This window comes from Mandrillus leucophaeus, unplaced genomic scaffold (genome assembly GCF_000951045.1).
Source record: "Mandrillus leucophaeus isolate KB7577 unplaced genomic scaffold, Mleu.le_1.0 Scaffold365, whole genome shotgun sequence".
NCBI classification, from domain to species: domain Eukaryota; kingdom Metazoa; phylum Chordata; class Mammalia; order Primates; family Cercopithecidae; genus Mandrillus; species Mandrillus leucophaeus.
This window is the reverse complement of record NW_012103865.1, coordinates 2,230,202-2,248,307: the sequence shown is the minus strand read 5'-3', so window position 1 is coordinate 2,248,307 and position 18,106 is coordinate 2,230,202. Positions and strand designations below refer to the sequence as shown.

Here is an 18,106-nt window from a genome sequence, read left to right as displayed (position 1 = left end):
GGCAGGAGAATGGCGGGAACCCGGGAGGCGGAGCTTGCAGTGAGCTGAGATCGCGCCACTGCTCTCCAGGCTGGGTGACAGAGCGAGACTCTGTCCCAAAAAAAAAAAAAAAAAAAAAAAGAAAATGTTTAGGGCAGCCAGAGAGAAAGGCCATACCACCTACAAAGGGAAGCCCATCAGGCTAACAGCACTTTCAGCAGAAACTCTACAAGCCAGAAGAGATTGGGGACCAATATTCAACATTCTTAAAGAAAAGAATTTCCAACCCAGAGTTTCGTATCTGGCCAAACTAAGCTTCATAAGCGACAGAGAAATAAAATCCTTTTCAGATAGGCAAATGCTGAGGGAATTCGTCATCACCAGGCCTTGCGAGAGCTCTTGAAGAAAGCACTAAACACGGTCCTTTTCAGGACCCTGAAATATTTGTAGTGGTATTACCAGCCACTACAAAAACACACTGAAGTACAGACCAGTGACACTATGAAGCAACCACATAAACGTGTCTGCAGAATAACCAGCTAGCATCATGATGACAGGATCAAATTCACACATGGCAATACTGCCCTTAAGTGATTGGGCTGTTATAACAAAATATTATAAACAGTGTGGTTCGTAAGCAACAGAAGCTTATTTCTCACAGTTCTAGAGCCTGCATTGTCCAAGATCATGGCACTAGCAGCTTCTGTGTCTGGTGAGGGACTGTTTTCTGGTTCATCAATGGTGTCTTCTCACTTTGTCCTCACATAGTGGAAGAGGCAGACAGCCTCAGGCCTCTTTTATAAAGACACTAATCTCACCTAATCCTCTCCAAAGGCCTCACCTCTTGATACCATCACATTGAGAATCAGGTTTCCACATACGAATTTTGGCGGAGGGAGGCATCAATATTCAGACCATAGCAAGCTGTGAGCTAAGAAATGAAGTGGCCTTCATGGTCTTCCTTGCTCCTCCTTCATTTCATACCATTTCTTTTACAAACACTTTTGTCTTCCTGCTTTTCTTTGCATTCCCTGAATGTGGGTATTATTTTTCTCTCTCACCCTCTTGCCATGGCTTCATTTATTTATTTGGACTTTTCTTGTCTTATCACCTTTCCTTCCTTTTCTTCTACTAGCTTGCTCCCCCAAGCCTTAACACTGTTGTGTGCCACTGTAGCACTCTGTCCATTACTTATAGTGTCAGTTCCATGATGGCCTGGCTTGTCTATCCCTACTCTTAGACTTCAAACCTATTGGGACTGTGACAACTATTGTATCGGTAGTCTAGTGTATATAAAACACATATTTAATAAATATTTGATGAATTTGATTAAGTATCCTGTATATGGAGGATTCACCAGTGTGTAGTTTTGGCTCTGGCCTCTCCTGAGCTCTCCTTCTGCATTTGCAACTTTCAGCTGAACTTGGACCCTGAAATATTCTATAATCTCAAACTCTGTCTGAAATATTGTTCTTATTCTTGTTATTTATAAGACTCACATACAGTTTTTTTATTTTAAAATTAAGATAGTATACTGTTTACACAAGAGAATGTTGAGAAATACGGTTATAAAGGTTGAGTGAATCAGCTTATAGAATGCCTTGGTGACTTGCCTATCTTTATAGGAATAGATGGTGGTGACTTGTTAGAAGAGTTTTATATTAAATCATTCTGCTTGCTGTGTGTTTAGATGGGCAGCAGTAAGCCTTAATTAAGTAAATGGCAACCCACTTTTCTTTTTCTCAGGATCTTTCAGGAATGATGAAAGAGAATAAAATGACTATAGTCTGTGTGCTTAAGTGTAATTATAAATTTTGCTTTTTGGAATCACATCATGTAACACATGTGATTTAGTACAGAAACTATCTTCACAGAAACTCCTGTTTAGTTCTTGCCGTATTAATCACCTCAGAGAAAATTTGCTAGGTTATATGTAGTACATAAAAATTAATGTATTGTTTATTGTATCTCATATGTAGTACCTAATTCAATTGTATACAATTGTGTGTGCACAGTTTTTGCTCTCTGTGCATGTATTGTTTATATTCTATAATTTTTATTTCCTTTGTCCTATTTTCTTAGTAATTTCATCTTTCTTTTTCTAGAGAAAAGGAGACAATACATTTTGGGCAAAGAATTGATAGTAAATTTTAAAACTGCTTTTCATCGAAAACCTTTTTACCTTAGGTTTGCTATTGACTTTATCTTTTTCTTCCTTAGATCTCATCCTTCCTTTTCTCCAACTAGACAAGTCATTAATTAAAAATGTAAGCTGGTTCTCTAGACTGGAAATAATCTCATTTCCAGAAGCTGCTGGTCACTTTATATAGAGTTTTCTGAACCTTGAAATCCTAGCAAAACCATGAAAGCAGACCCAGTATTTTCTTTCCTATAGGGAAAATCTGTCATCATGAGTCATGAAAGTTACTGACAACACATTCTGCCACCTAAATGTATAATACTAAACTGCTAGCATTGGAGATACAATGAAATAATTTTGGATAAAGCATACTAAGCCTAGTATAATAGTGTCTTAGCAAATGTTACACTGAATATTAAATTTTTAAATTAAATATGTGATTATGAAATTACTGTTATATATTAAGAATAATCTTTATGTAACATTTTAGGTGCTGATTAAAATTTGAAATTAAAATGTAAGGCAATGATGAAGTGACTTTTTAAAATGTATCTTTTTCAAAATTTATGTGTGCCTGAACTATAAAATATTTCAAAATTAGCTGTATATTCATTAAATATAATATGAATAAATACTAAATATAAGATCTAACTAAATACATAATCTAGTGGGACAACTTAAACTAGTGTAAATAAGTAAGATACAATATGAGTAGGAAAATTAAAATTTTTAACTTGCTTTAATATAATTGGTTTCAATTAATATCAGTATTATTGTGTACAGTAGATCTTTAACATTATTGATAGTTTTTTAGAAACTGATTTTAAGCAAAATGACATAAGAGAAAACCCATTTTACCCTAGGCTAATTTATATCAGCAAGAGTTAAGTTCTTACGGCATATTTCTGGTCACAAAAACATCACCAAACTTCTGAATAAAGACCAAACAGTTCTAATATTTAACACTGAAATAAATATGAGCTATATGTACATTTAAGAAAAATCAATAAAAATCACTTCTCAGCCTTTTAGCTAAGATCAAGTGAAGAAAGATCAATAAAAACTAGTAAGATAATTATTTACCAGCTCATTTCAGTTCAGGGTGATGGGCAGTTGGAGCTTCTCTGGGCAGCTCAGGGGACAAAGAACTGACTCAGGACAGGACACATTCTGCTCTGAGGCACACTTACACACACACACACTCTCTCTCTCTCTCTCTCTCTCTCTCTCTCTCACTCACATAGTGGGACTGTGTAGACAGCCAGTTCACCGAACGTGCACATCTTGGGATGTAGGTAGAAACCAGAGTACTTAAGAGAAAACCCACATAGACGTGGTGAGATCATGCAGACCCTATACATACAATGGCCCTAGCCAGGTTTTTCCCTCATCAACCTTATAAGGAAATGACCTTGAATGAAAGGACGTTATTCAAGGATCTTGATACAGTTTGGCTCCGTGTCATCACCCGAATCTCACCTCGAATTGTAATCTCCATAATCCCCATGTGTCAAGGGTGGGACCAGGTGGAGGTAATTGGACCATGAGGACAGTTCCCCCATGCTGTTCTCGTGATAGTGAGTGAGTCTCACGGGATCTGATGGTTTTATAAGCATCTGGTATTTCCCTTGCTTGTTCTCACTCCGTCCTGCCACGCTGTGAAAGAAGGTGCCTGTTTCTCCTTTGCCTTCTGCCATGATTATAAGTTTCCTGAGGACTCTCCAGCAATATGGAACTGTGAATCAATTACACCTCTTTCCTTTATAAATTACCCAGTCTCGGATGCTTCTTCATAGCAGTGTGAGAATGGACTAATACAGACCTGCTTTATATAAATGGGGGTTTTAAAGCCTCAACTAATTCTGATAGAAGTCATAGTCCATTCTAGAGAGTACTAATTACAGTTGATTAAAGAAGGGAGAAAAGAAAGAAAGGTATGTATTAGAGAACATACTTTTTATGATTTCATCCCTCTTAAATCGATTGAATCTTGTTTTATGGCCTAAAACAGGGGTTGGCAAACTACTCTAAACAGAGGTTTCCTGGAGCACAGCCATGCCCATTGTCTTCTTATTTTCTACGGCTGCTATCATGCTGCCATGGCAGAGATAAGCAGTTGTGACAGAGACCTTATAGCCTGTAATGCCCAAAATATTGACTGTCTTGCTCTTTAAGAAAAAAAATTGTAAGGCCAGGCGCCGTGGCTCATGCCTGTAATTCCAGCACTTTGGGAGGCTGAGGCGGGCGGATCACCTGAGGTCGGGAGTTGGACACCAACTTGACCAACATGGAGAAACCCCATCTCTACTAAAAATACAAAATTAGCCGGGCATGGTGGCACATGCCTGTAATTCCATCTACTCGGAAGGCTGAGGCAGGAGAATTGCTTGAACCTGGGAGGCAGAGGTTGCGGTGAGCCGAGAATGCGCCATTGCACTCCAGCCTGGGCAACAAGAGTAAAATTCCATTTCAAAAAAGTTAAAAAAATGTTGCTCCCTGGCCTGGAATGGTGTCTAATTTGAAGAATATTTCCTGTGCAACTTAAAAAGAATGTGTATATCTGTTGGTGGTGGCTGGAGTATTCTAGAAATACCAGTTAGGTGAAGCTGTCTGATAACGTTTTTCTTACTACTTTTTAACAGCTGTATTCGGATATAGCCATATTCTAAATAATTTACCCATTTAAAGTCCACAGTCCAGAGGTTTTTGATGTTCATAGATAACTGCAACCATCTCCATTTTCGGTGGTGGCAAGAATGCGGAGCAACAGGAACTCTGTTTCATTGCTGTCAAGTTTGAACGTTTTTACCATCTCAGAAAGAAACCTGTACCCTTCAACTATCATCCTCCTCCTTTCCCCCAGCCCTAACAACCACTGAGCTACTTTTTGTCCCTTTAGGTTTTCCTCTTTGGTATTTGCAAATGAAAGGAATCGTATGTTATGTGGACTTCTGTGTCTGGCTTCTTTAACTTGGCTTGTTTTCAAGGTTCATCCAAATTGTAGTGTAGAAGGTTTTGTATGCACATGTGTTTTCATTTCTCTCTGTATCTAGTATATACCTAGGAATAAAATTGCTGTATGTTTTTATTATAACTCTGTGTTTAATCATTTATTGCCAGATTGTTTTCTCCTCTATTCAGATCCATTGCCCATTCTGTTAAGGCTATTTTTTTTTATGGAGACGGAGTCTCGCTCTGTCGCCCAGGCTGGAGTGCAGTGGCACCATCTCGGCTCACTGCAAGCTCCACCTCCCAGGTTCACGCCATTCTCCTGCCTCAGCCTCCCGAGTAACTGGGACTACAGGCGCCTGCCACATCGCCTGTCTAGTTTTTTGTATTTTTTAGTAGAGACGGGGAAGGCTATTTTTTAAGAGCAGTTTTTAGGTTCACAGGAAAATTGAGAGAAGGATACAAAGACAGCCAAGATAGCACATGTCCCCACACATTCCTAGTTTCCCCATTATCAACAACCCCCCACCAGAGTGATACAATTTTTTTTTTTACAATTGAGGAACCAACATTGACACATTATTGTCACCCAAAGTCTGTAGTTTACGTTAGGGTTCACAGTTGGTGTTTTACATTGCATAGATTTGGACAAATATATGACATGTATCCACTATTATAGAATCATACAGTAATCACTTCCCAGAGCTGTCATTTTCCACTGTCTGAATTTCTGCTTCTTTTGTGTGGTTTTCTAAGTGGCTGCAGTGAGAGGTTAATTCCCATTGCAGGGGTGGAAGTAGCAGTCTGTATGTTTTAATTTCCTACTAACCCGTAAAATTTACATTGCTTATGTTGATTGCTTAGTTATGGAATTGAATATTCGATTTGTTTGTTTACTAACTAGAATGAAATACGCTGTCTAGAAGCCTCATGTGATTTTGTGATGGTGCCTCCCTTCCCTACTTCTCCATTCATTAAAACAAACCATGAACCTAGCTTCACGTAGGAGTGTGCCTGGGGGCCTGTCACTTGTGCTGTGGGGCAACTTTGCATTGCCCTCCTGCTGCGGCTTGATGACTGTGCCCCTCTGTTGGGCACGCAAGCAAAGCAGATTACAGACAAGGGCCAGGATTTTGGAAGAAGCGAAATTGCATCCTGTGCAGGAGGTGGAGCAGGATTACTTCTCTATGCTAGTCAAGGGCATATGTTGTTCAATGAAGAAAGCAGGAGGAAGAGAAGGAGGAGAGAAGACCTTGTGAATCTGTGTAACACCAGTGCAAGTGGCTTCATATCACTCAGCCCTGGCTTTCCACCATAAAATTCAGATGATAAAAATCAGCCTGATAGGAGTGCTATGGAAATTAGCTAAAATTATATTAATTAATAAACATAAAATGTATGAATAAAATACAGAGACTGGCATAGAACAAATATTCAAAAAAATATGTTTCCTAGAAGGTTTTCTCTAGGGTAAGAGCCCTCAAGTCTTCCTCTTTTTGGCAGCTTTTTCTGTGTTTCCCTCTTTGTCTCAATCAAGAGATCTTCTGCAAAATTATATATTTTTTCTTGTCATTGATCCATCCTCATTCTGTTCCCCAATCATTATTGTAACTGTGTGATACGGAGATTCTATCTATATTTCATTTGTTAATGTTTTTGTTACTGTTTTTTCCCTCTGGATGTCGTTAGCATATAAAGACATCCTTAAATAATTATTTTGGGAAACAGTGTTATTTTCTGCCTTGTGATGAATCTTGGGCTAGACAGTTTGAGACGATGCAATCAGTTATTCTAAGAGGTAAAACACTGTCTTCTTTGGGTAACTGAACTAAAGTCATTTATAACAACCTCAGTGGCTGCTAAGTACTATTTAATGTTCTTAGAGTCTAAGCATTTTCAGTTAATTTTTCATTTTCCTTCACATTTTTATTTGCTTTCACAAGTGGCATTATTAATTTTCTTTTAGGTTATTAAATTAAGGTATGCTTTATAAAATTTTTCAAAGAAAAACTAATCCCATCCCCTGAGATAATCAGTGGGAATAGCTTGAATCATTCACTTCCATAACTTCCTTTATGTTTATACAAAAATGCACAAATATATTTAGGCTTTTTTTACTTAGTAACATGTGATGGGCATTCCCTCTAGAGCAGTAGACAGTGGTTAGCTCGTCTAAAAGCTGCCTGCTTTCCCTAACAGGTTACATAATGTTTTATTCCACCTTCCCTATATTGTTGGACATTCAGTTTTTTTCTCTCCTTGTTATAGCCCTTGCTTTATTGTGCAGATATCCTAGGTACTGTGAAAACAAAACAAAAACAAACAAACAAAAAAGCCAGGATGGATTCCTCAAGTGGGATTGCCTGTTTGTAGGCAGTGTCCTAGTCACGACTTCACTAGTCTGTGTTTGTGCCTATTTTCACTATTTCAGCCTTGTCAATACCCACTTCACTTTTCTTAATTTTTGAGTTTTGGTGTAAAAGAAAGTACTCTATTTTTGCTTTAAAATTTATTTCCTTGATAATTATTTTAGATTTACCGTGTTTTCATATACTTACTGCTGGTGTGAATAGGCTTTGGCCCTTTTTCTATTTGTGTCTTTTTCCTTTACCACTTTTGGGTGCTCTCGGTGTATTGGGGACAGCAGTTCTTACGGGTTATATATTTTGCATATGTAAAAGTTATAATTTGACCTTATCTTTTTATTAACATAGTGTTACATTTTTACATAATCTGTCAGCTTATTTATTGTTGTGTTTTCTGTCTTTCCTAAGAATGTTTTTTTACCCAAACTTACACAAATATTTACATATCTTTTGGCACTATTATTGTATTTAGAGACTTATTTATTGAAAATAGTTGCGCTGATTGTATTTATAAACACAGTCAAAATGTGGTAACATTTTTATATATTATATTTTGTGTCACTCTTGTTCCCCCACCACCAAGTTTATATGATTTTACGGAGAATATTAGCACAAATATTTAAATGATTCATTCCTACTTTTTTCAGACCAACTACTACTATCTTTCTAGGTCTGTAGGCATGCTTTTCTTCAACAATATTCCCAAACTTTCTTCTCCTAACATAGTCTATCCTCAAAATCCTGTCCTCCTTTCTGGTACCACTAGCACAAATCCTTTTACTCTTGTGCCTCAGGGAAACCTTTATAAACTATATAGGTTGACCAAATTACTAGTGATTAATAAAATCAGCAGGAAAGAGTACATTTATGCAGAGAACGTGCTCTACCAAAAGCGTCATTGTGCTGTTTCGTAAATGCGTGTATGTGGGAGGCTGTATACTTAGCCATTGAATAACAAAGATTGAACTGCCTGGGTTTGAGTTCTGGCTCTACCTCTTATTATAATCTAGGGCAAACTACTTAACTTCACTTGCAGTAATTTTTATTTGAACTGAATAGCTCAAACTATGCTTACTGTGTGCCAGGCATTTTCCAAGTACTTCACATATATTAACTCCTAATCCTCACAAGCACTCTAAATTATCCTCATTTTATACATGGAGACATGAGGTTCAGAAAGCTTAAATAATTTGCACAAGCTAGGGAGTGGGGGGAAGGGCAGTTGTAATCATAAGTGCCTAATAAATGTTTCTTTCTTCATTCTTCTTTTCTACTCCCCTCTAGCCCTTCCTTTCCTCTCCTGGCTTTCCTCTTTGTACCATTTTCCACCTCCTCCTATCTCTTCTTCCCCCGCTTCACCCTTTCCCCTCTCTTCACCCTTCTTTCCTTTTCTCCTTGTTCCTCCTACTCCTCTTCTCTCCCTTTCAGCCCCCGCCTCATTTCCTCCTCCTTCCCTTCTTTCTCCTTCTCTACCTTGTCATCTTATTATATCATTTTCAGTGTCAGTGTCCTTCATCCTTTGGGGTGTACCAAGATCAATCAGAGACAGATCCTGCTGCAGAGGCCTTACCATCTGTTAGAAGCTGGAAGACATAGAACTTGCTTAAAATGAAATGGAAAGTAAGAGATTTCAGTGCTATTCAAGTTTTAAGGGAACAATAATGTCTTTCCTGGGGGCAAAACAAAACAAAACAAAAAAAAACAGCTTTATGGAGGGACAGTCTCATTCAATGGTATCAGAAAAGGCCCTGTAAAGGCAGTAGTTATATTCTATCTACTCCACTGTATTTAGAATATTTCCTAAATTTATCAGCCTCCCTCTTGATTATTACGTGTGATGGATCTTAAGTTCACTAATTGATCTCAGTACTTTTTAGACTCTTATTTTGTAATGAATGAGTGACCAGTATGGTAAGAGTTAAAATGAAAATGTTAAAGGAGTCTGATTGGGCCATTTGTGGAGAGTTTGGAACACCTTTCAGTACTAACAAGTCAGTCCTCATAGATTGAGGATAGCAAAGAAAAGATAGATTGGTGTGCCTAAGTCGACAGTAGGTAGAAACATGGTCAGTGGCTACACAAATCCATGTACCCCTAGTCAGTTGCTATGTGTAATCAGTCCCCAAAGAGTTCTGAAAATAATCTGCTTGTGTAAACTGTCATTTATATCATAACGTAGCTCTTCTACATCTGTGAAGTGTCATCCTCAGTAAGTACCTCTTCAGAATGCCCAGGCACCATGGCAACAGGCACCTCAGGAAAAGTGAGATGGGCTTTTAATTGCAGCGTCAAAAAGTACATTTCAGCAAGTTTCAAAAACGAGTGCATTATATGACGAAAAGTTATAATTATTTTAGTCATCTCAGCATGAATGCCAGGTGTATTTTTGGCATGGGTCTTCTTAGAAATAAGCATCCTGATTCAATTTGAAAGCATACATGTTACATTGGAGAAAATTATATTAAAAGTTACTAGAAGTTAGGTATCTACTACCTATATAAGTTTGTGTTCCTATTAATATTTTCCACTAAAATATAAGTGAATTTGCATGAATGCTTCCTTTCATTACTCACAGTGTAAGATATAGGGAGACCTCATTGTCTTTAGGATGGTTTGTCCCTAAGGGGATAGATGCTCAGTTGCCTGTGTGTATCAGCTTTTATTTTCCATTTTTATTTATTGACAAAATCAATATACTATTTGGAAACTGCCAAATTGGTTCTAGAGATCTGAGAGACTAAAATTTGGAGAGCAACATAAGGTCGGCCTTCCCAGGATGTTGCTTGAACCGGACCCAGAGTCCTAATTTTAAATGGTTGCTTTACTTGGTGAAATAGATTGGACATTGGCTTTACAGATAAAATGCCCTTGACGTCTTGGATCTCAGTTCTTCAGAAAGGATAAAGAGGATATTAGAAGGGTAATTTCTTTTATTCCTTCCAGCCCTAATGTTCTGTGATTCATCTGAGTATTAATTTACACGCAGTTATATGGTGATGGGTGGAAGCATTTAAAGAAACTTTGAAAATGAATGAATTCATACGACAAGAAAAAATAAAGAGAAAAAACTTAATAGTCTATTTTTGGTCCTATCAGGGGTAAGGTATAAATTATTTACCTTAATAGGTATAAAATGAAATTGAAAGTAATAGATACGGTGTACAGGGAAGTTTCCAGGAAGAAAACTTATGGGAAGATGTTGAAACCAGATGTGATTTAAACACCTAAGTACTCACATCTACTTTCCAGTTCTACTTTTTTCTGAAATTAGCCGTAGTCTTTTGCATATAGTTAGTGTTCAGAGAATATTTGTGGAATGAATCAACTAATAAAAAATAGTTGGGCCTAGCTCATCCGAGCTAAGGAGTTTATATGGTACAGATCTTTGTGGTAACACAAAGAAGAGGTGGCCCAACACAGATATCAGTTAGATTAGGTTTGACCTCAGAAATAATATTTTCAATTGAGTCAAGAACCTTACAAAAAGAAATGTGCTAAAGGACAAGGTTAGTATTTTTTTTCCCCAAATTTTGTCTGTATTAATTTTCTTCTGAACTCACACATCAGATTTTCTGAGAGACATGTGTCATCACATTAGTCCCCTTTGCCCTAGTTTGTTACCCCTTGGCCCAAGCAGTGAAGGCCAGGTCCATTGTCTTCTGCTGGTAGTTGTACACCCATAGGTGATGGATAAGGCAATATATTTTTATTTTTTATTTTTCTTATTACTAAGTAGAATATACAGCTGTGTTTCTCCCCTCCTGAAAGGGTCTCCTTAGAAATTTTCTGGACCTGAATCCTAACCCCTTTGGTATATTAATAAAATGTCTCCAGGAGCCAGATAACACCCCCCATGTTTTATATATTATGACATAGAGTTTTCTCCAAGTTCTGTGGCTTCACCTTTTTTGACATGTAATACCCAGAAATATAACACCCCAGTCTTCTTGAGCTAGGAACCTAGTTCATCAGATAACAGTTTGGCCCTCTTGAGAAGACCTAAGAAGTTTTCGTATTTTGAATCAAAGCAATTAACTAGATAAATGGTTACAGTTTTAATTCTCATGGCATGTGAAGGGTGGAATATTTTTACAGGAAGTGAAAGCAACCGTTCCCTTGTTTGTATCATATACATTTCTGAGGCTCAGCAGGCTAAGGGTTTCTGCATAGTACTGAGAAATCCAGGGATGTTTTATTTCTCTACAATTAGGTGTTTTAAGTGGAAAGAAACTCTACCAGGTCACGTAAATATTTTATGTAAAAATAGCAAATGATGGCTTATGTATAATAGATGGAGTAAGGTATGCTTTCTAAAATGACTTAAAAATATAGCAGGGAGAAAAGTAAAGGCAGTAGTAATATTATTAGAAACAACCACATCTGGGAATCTCTCTCTATATTTAATAACCTTGACTCTTGTAGTATTTCAGACTTAACTAAAAGATTCCTGTTTCTATACACATGTCGATAGAATATTTGGAAAATGTCTTTGAACTGACTCTTGCTTGGCACAGAATTTCAAAGAATCCTCATGATCATTTGTTCTATTCCTATCTGTTGAAATTTCTGAACTTGGATGAGATGCAATAATGTAAAACCTTATATATATGTACAAGGTAATATGCAAAGATGAGTATTTCTGTCAGGATTTTTTAAACCAATTACCTTTAATTGTTATCTATTTGTTGAAAAAGATAAGTATTCTCTGACATTGTGACTCAGGTGATGAATTGGTTGGATACCTGTTGTTTGCCTCAGTCATTGAAACCAGGAGTATATGGTATAACATCCTATTCTCTCTAAAAATAGTTTCTGTGTTTTTGGTTTTGTTCTGAGTATATTACTTTTCTCTTTGGTCCTTATAATCACAGTTTGGTTTTTATTTTTTAAATTAGAGATGGAGTCTTGCTCTGTCACCCAGCCTGGAGTTATGCTGTCATGGATTACTATATCCATCTCCTGGGCTCAGGTGATCCTCCCCGTGTAGCCACCCAAGTAGCTGAGACTACAGGTGTGCACCATCATGCCCAGCTCATTTTTTAATTGTTTTGTAGAGATAGGGTCTTGCCATGTTGCCCAGGATGGTCTTGAACTCCTGGCCTCAAATAGTCCTCCTGCTTCAACCTCTCAGTGTTGGGATCACAGTTGCAAGCCACAACACTTGGCCACAGTTTTAAAGTTTCAAAAATAAATAGAAATAACTAGTTGACTTACTTGACTTACTGTTTCTTTCAGCTTTTTGCCTGAATTCATCAATGGAGACTTTGATTCTATTAGGCCTGAAGTCAGAGAATACTACGCTACTAAGGTAAAATGTAAACACTTTTTTGTTGAAGATCTTTCCATATGGTTGCTTTTTCTATGTTTCCAATTTTCACGGTGTATAGGAAGACATTGGTAAACTCATTGGTTGGTTACCTTTTATAGTTTTTTTATTTTAGCAATTGTAATATACATTCAAGATGGAAACTTACACTTTTTCGCCACGGGTTTGCCGCCAGAACACAGGTGTCATGAAGACTACCTCTAAAAGCCAAAATGAGAAAGGAAAAGACTCATGTCAGCATTATCATCATTGGACACGTAGATTCGGGCAAGTCCACCACTACTGGCCATCTGATCTACAAATGCAGTGGCATCGACAGAAGAACCATTGAAAAATTTGAGAAGGAGGCTGCTGAGATGGGAAAGGGCTCCTTCAGGTATGCCTGGGTCTTGGATAAACTGAAAGCTGAGCGTGAACATCATATCACCATTGATACCTCCTTGTGAAAATTTGAGACCAGCAATACTACGTGACTATCATTGATGCCCCAGGACGCAGAGACTTCATCAAAAACATGATTACAGGGACATCTCACGCTGACCGTGCTGTCCTGATTGTTGCTGCTGGTGTTGGTGAATTTGAAGCTGGTATCTCCCAGAATGGGCAGACCCGGGAGCATGCCCTTCTGGCTTACACACTGGGGGTGGCACAACACATTGTTGGTATTAACAAAATGGATTGCACTGAGCCACCCCACAGCCGGAAGAGATACGAGGAAATCGTTGAGGAAGTCAGCACTTACATTAAGAAAACTGGCTACAACCTTGACACAGTAGGATTTGTGCCCAATTCTAGTTGGAATGGTGACAACGTGCTGGAGCCAAGTGCTAACACGACTTGGTTCAGGGGATGGAAAGTCACCGGTAAGGATGGCAATGCCAGTGGAACCACACTGCTTGAGGCTGTGGATCACATCCTGCCACCACCTTGTCCAACTGACAAGCCCCTTTGCCTGCCCCTCCAGGATGTCTACAAAATTGATGGTATTAGTACTGTTCCTGTTGGCCGAGTGGAGACTGGCGTTCTCAAACCTGGTATGGTGGTCACCTTTGCTCCAGTCAACGTTAAAACTGAAGTAAAATCTGTCAAAATGCACCATGAAGCTTTGAGTGAAGCTCTTCTGGGGACAGCGTGGGCTTCAATGTCAAGAACGTGTGTGTCAAGGATTTTCGTTGTGGCAACGTTGCTGGTGACAGCAAAAACGACCCACCAATGGAAGCAGCTGGCTTCATTACTCTGGTGATTATCCAGAACCATCCAGGCCAAATCAGTGCTGGCTATGCCCCTGTACTGGATTGCCACACGGCTCACATTGCATGCAAGTTTGCTGAGCTGAAGGAAAAGATTGGTCGCCATTCTGGTAAAAAGCTGGGAGATGGCCCTAAATTCTTGAAGTCTGGTGATGCTGCCATCGTTGATATGGTTCCTGGCAAGCCCATGTGTGTTGAGAGCTTCTCAGACTATCCACCTCTGGGTTGCTTTGCCGTTCGTGCTATGAGACAGACAGTTGCCGTGAGTGTCATCAAAGCAGTGGACAAGAAGGCTGCAAGGTCACCAAGTCTCCCCAGAAAGCTCAGAAGGCTAAATGAATATTATCCCTAATACCTCCCACCCAGTTTTTAATCAGTGGTGGAAGAACGGTCTCAGAACTGTTTGTTTCAACTGGCCATTTAAGTTTAGTAGTAAAAGACTGGTTAATGATAACAATGCATCATAAAACCTTCAGAAGGAAAGGAGAATGTTTTGTGGACCACGTTGGTTTTCTTTTTTGTGTGTGGCAGTTTTAAGTTACTAGTTTTTAAAATCAGTACTTTTTAATGGAAACAACTTGACCAAAAATTTGTCACAGAATTTTGAGACCCATTAAAAAAATTTAATGAGGAAAAAAAATTGGAAACTTACAAAATGACAAGTTGGAACACACTCTTGGGGAAATTTTATTACCATTATGTAAAAATTAATTCTTTAAACATATATATTTAAAAAGAGCTTATAATTTATATATGCTCATTTAATAATACACAATTGTTGCCTATATTCTCATTATTATATGTTTCTCATGGATCATTTTAACTTCATTTAATGAATGTGTCTTATTTCATTTAACCAATTCCCAATTAATGTACATTTCAGGTGTGCATTTTTTGGTTTTGTAAACTCTGCTAAAATCATCTTTGTAAATGAATTTTTGTAAAAATGCATAATTGTGTACTCACTGGAATTTAGGACTAACATTTTTTCTTTAACATTTAGTTTTCTTGAAATTATTATTACTCTGTTTTGAATAAAACTATTCGCTACAACTTGAGATTGGTAATAACCTACATCTTTTGAAAAGGTGTTAATTTTCTCATTATTATGCAAATCTTTCAAAGATCCTTGCCACTTAAGAACATATAAATGATCTAATTGGGAATGATATAAGTCACATGGTAGTGTATTAAAGTAACCAGTAATTCAAGGTCTCAGTGGTTTTGGAAGACAGTGAAGAGTTTTTCAAATAAAAATTATAGCATTAGTAATTCTAGCCACAGCACCGTCATCTGTGTTTAATTCTAAACTGGCATTAGTAAAGTATGTATTTTTTAAGAAAGAAACATCAGGTATTGAAATCACAAAACTTTAAATTCTTCATGAGGCTTGCGGGGAGATTAGATAATTCATAAAGAAGAGAAGGAGCCTGTCTCAGAAAGGAAGGAGGGAAGAGAAAAAGGTAGGAAAATGAAGAGAGGAAAAAGGAAACATGATTCTAGGTGGAAACACAAAGGTGCTTTGCTTATAAGGTATAGCGTGTGATGATATGGAAATTCTGGGGCTGGTGGTGAATGCAGGTCTCTGCACATCCCATCTGCCCACCAGCTGATCCGACTTTCCCTCAGCAAATGAAGACCGTTCCCAAGTCAGTGTTTGATATTCATGCTCAATTGCTTTAACATTGGCATGTTCCTGTTCATTCCCCACAGTCTCCCTTCTCATTAACTCCATACCTCAATCTCGTTGGGATGGAAAAGTCACAGCCTTGCTTACAATGCAGAGTTTTACAAATGCATAGATATTAATCATATTTTCAGCAGCAGAAGAAACAGTGAGAGAGGCAGAGACAAGCATACTCAAAAAACAAGTTGAAGATCTGGTCAGGTGTGACTCCTCTCCCTCTTCTTTAATGCTGCTGGCTTGCCAAAATCAGAAGTGCCAGCCTGATCACACCTATCCAAGATAAGAAAATAGGGGAAGCCAGCCTTTTTATATCTTAGGCAGTAAAATGAGGGTCAAGGATAGAGGAAATTTTTGAGTTAATGCCCCTTGATGAATTTCTCTTATATTTCCTGCTTCACTTTATTTTAACCTTAAAAACTAAATTATATTTGTTGAGGTTTAGTTTTTAAAGTAAGAATCTTTAGCTGAATCTTCTAATTGTTGAACTGCCTAGTTCTAGGTCGATACAGTATAATCCACTTTCTTCATGTATCAGTGTTGAACTCACTGCTTTGAACTTTTAGGCTAAGTTCCTAGAGGGCACAGATGATGTCTTTTATATAGTTAATGTGCCCTGTAGAGCACATGGTGAGTGTTTGGCTGTAGTTTTAATAATGATGATAATTACAACAAGTTAATGCAACATTACACACGATTCATATAAGCCATTATCTCCAACTTAAACAGCCTTTACACCACTCTTTCACAATTGAAAGGCGGTTATCTTCATTTTCAAATACACCCCCTCTCCACCTGGTCTGGGTTTGCAATGAAGGTGAAACTGGGAATCTAGTAAAGTGAAGAAATTTAAAATACCAAAACTTTGTTAAAATCAGAAAGTGGATTGTGTAGCCAACATTTCTTCATACAAAGTGTTAAGCCTGGCAACTGGTGTACAGTCCTGGATTTATAAAGTCCTGGTTTTGAGGTAGCTTTAACATCTTGGTGCTTTCCCTTTTGCCTGTTTGTCTTAGCTCCTCTCTGCCTGGTTCACTACTATGAACTCAGAACGAGGAATATCTCTTACTGATTTTCCTCTTGATATTTTACTTTTCATTTTTCTGGGTCAGTCAGTGCTTCTTTGATTCAAAGCTAAAATCACCTACTTCAGTCTATCTATTATGCATATCCCCATGTTAATTTTCTGAGAACGTTAGAAGAAATAATGCTATCTTATCAGACTCCTGATATTCTTTCATTATTGTATTCTGTTGGGTCTTCAGTGGATTTAGGAAAGGGAGTTTTAAACATGTTTCCTTAATATTTAGGGGGTTAAGGAACTACTTGCAGGATTTAGCTGATGCCTTAAAAAATTACAGAATAACAAGGGTTTGCCATTAATGTAGGTTTATAGGATAGGAGTTAAAATATGTAAATGTAATAAAAATATGAAATACAGTCAACCCTTGGTATCCAGTGATTCATCCAACAGTGTATGGGGAACCTTGGGATATGCAGGGCCTAGTAAGGGACTTAAGCATCCTCAGACTTTGATGTTCTCTAGGGTCCTGGAACCAATCCCCTGTGGATATGAAGGGCCTACTGTAATTTAAAATAGAAGAAATTAAACAACATTCTTTATCCCAATTTTTTGATGAGGGAACTGAGGCCCAGAAAGCTAAGCGACTTCAGCAAAATGGTAGAGCTAGTGAGAGACGGCTTTAGGATCAATGCCCATGTTTTCTATAAAGAGAATGTTGTTAGAACTGGGACTGGGTCACTGCTACTGCTTCTCAACAGGTAACGCCTTTGGCCTATTGGGTAAGACAGCTGTTCCTTGCACTGGATATGTGGCACCCCTGGGAATGAATGCCACTATCACTGTCAATGTGATAACAGTCAACGACATAATCAAATACTTTACATTATGTTTCCAGTATGTCCCTCTAAACCTTTGATTTTGAGGCAGCAAGGGTAAAGGTGTGATAGTTGGACCAGACCATGAAAGATCAAAACCTTATAAACTGATAAATTATTAAATTACCTATTAATAAAAACCTATAAGATATTAGATTAAGCCAAGATAGGAACACTGAAGAATCAGAGTGATTTGGTAATATGAAATTAGCAAGGGTATAGGCAGATTTTTAGTATGTTTTTCTTTGTGTTATCAATGAGCATTTTGCCATTCCAGAAAGTGTTACTATCAACACAAGGCCATGTTCTAGACGGTGTGATGAAAACAACCCTAGTCATAAGTCATGAATAGGACTCTAGGTCCAAGTTCTGATTTTATCTTCTTGTTAATCCTTCCAAGTCTTAGAAGAACATAGCATCAAGAATATTGCAAGAAGGTGCCCAAAGATTCATTGTAACTGTATTTATGAAGGCAAGCTTGATTAAGGAAAACATTGAACCCATGTATATATG

The 18,106-nt window shown here is 37.8% G+C and overlaps 1 protein-coding gene and 1 pseudogene across 3 annotated transcripts in view; both read left to right on the top strand.

The window, feature by feature from the left end:
• TPK1 (thiamin pyrophosphokinase 1) overlaps positions 1–18,106 on the top strand; it is a 409,608-nt gene that overhangs the window by 204,237 nt on the left and 187,265 nt on the right. For both annotated transcript variants that reach the window (XM_011989928.1, XM_011989929.1), the window contains exon 5: positions 12,670–12,742. In XM_011989928.1, coding sequence (XP_011845318.1) covers positions 12,670–12,742 — 73 coding nt within the window. The remainder of the gene's footprint in view (positions 1–12,669; positions 12,743–18,106) is intronic.
• LOC105546648 lies at positions 12,930–14,650 on the top strand (annotated as a pseudogene). Its single transcript, XR_001007128.1, has one exon. The product of XR_001007128.1 is annotated as an elongation factor 1-alpha 1 pseudogene (transcript).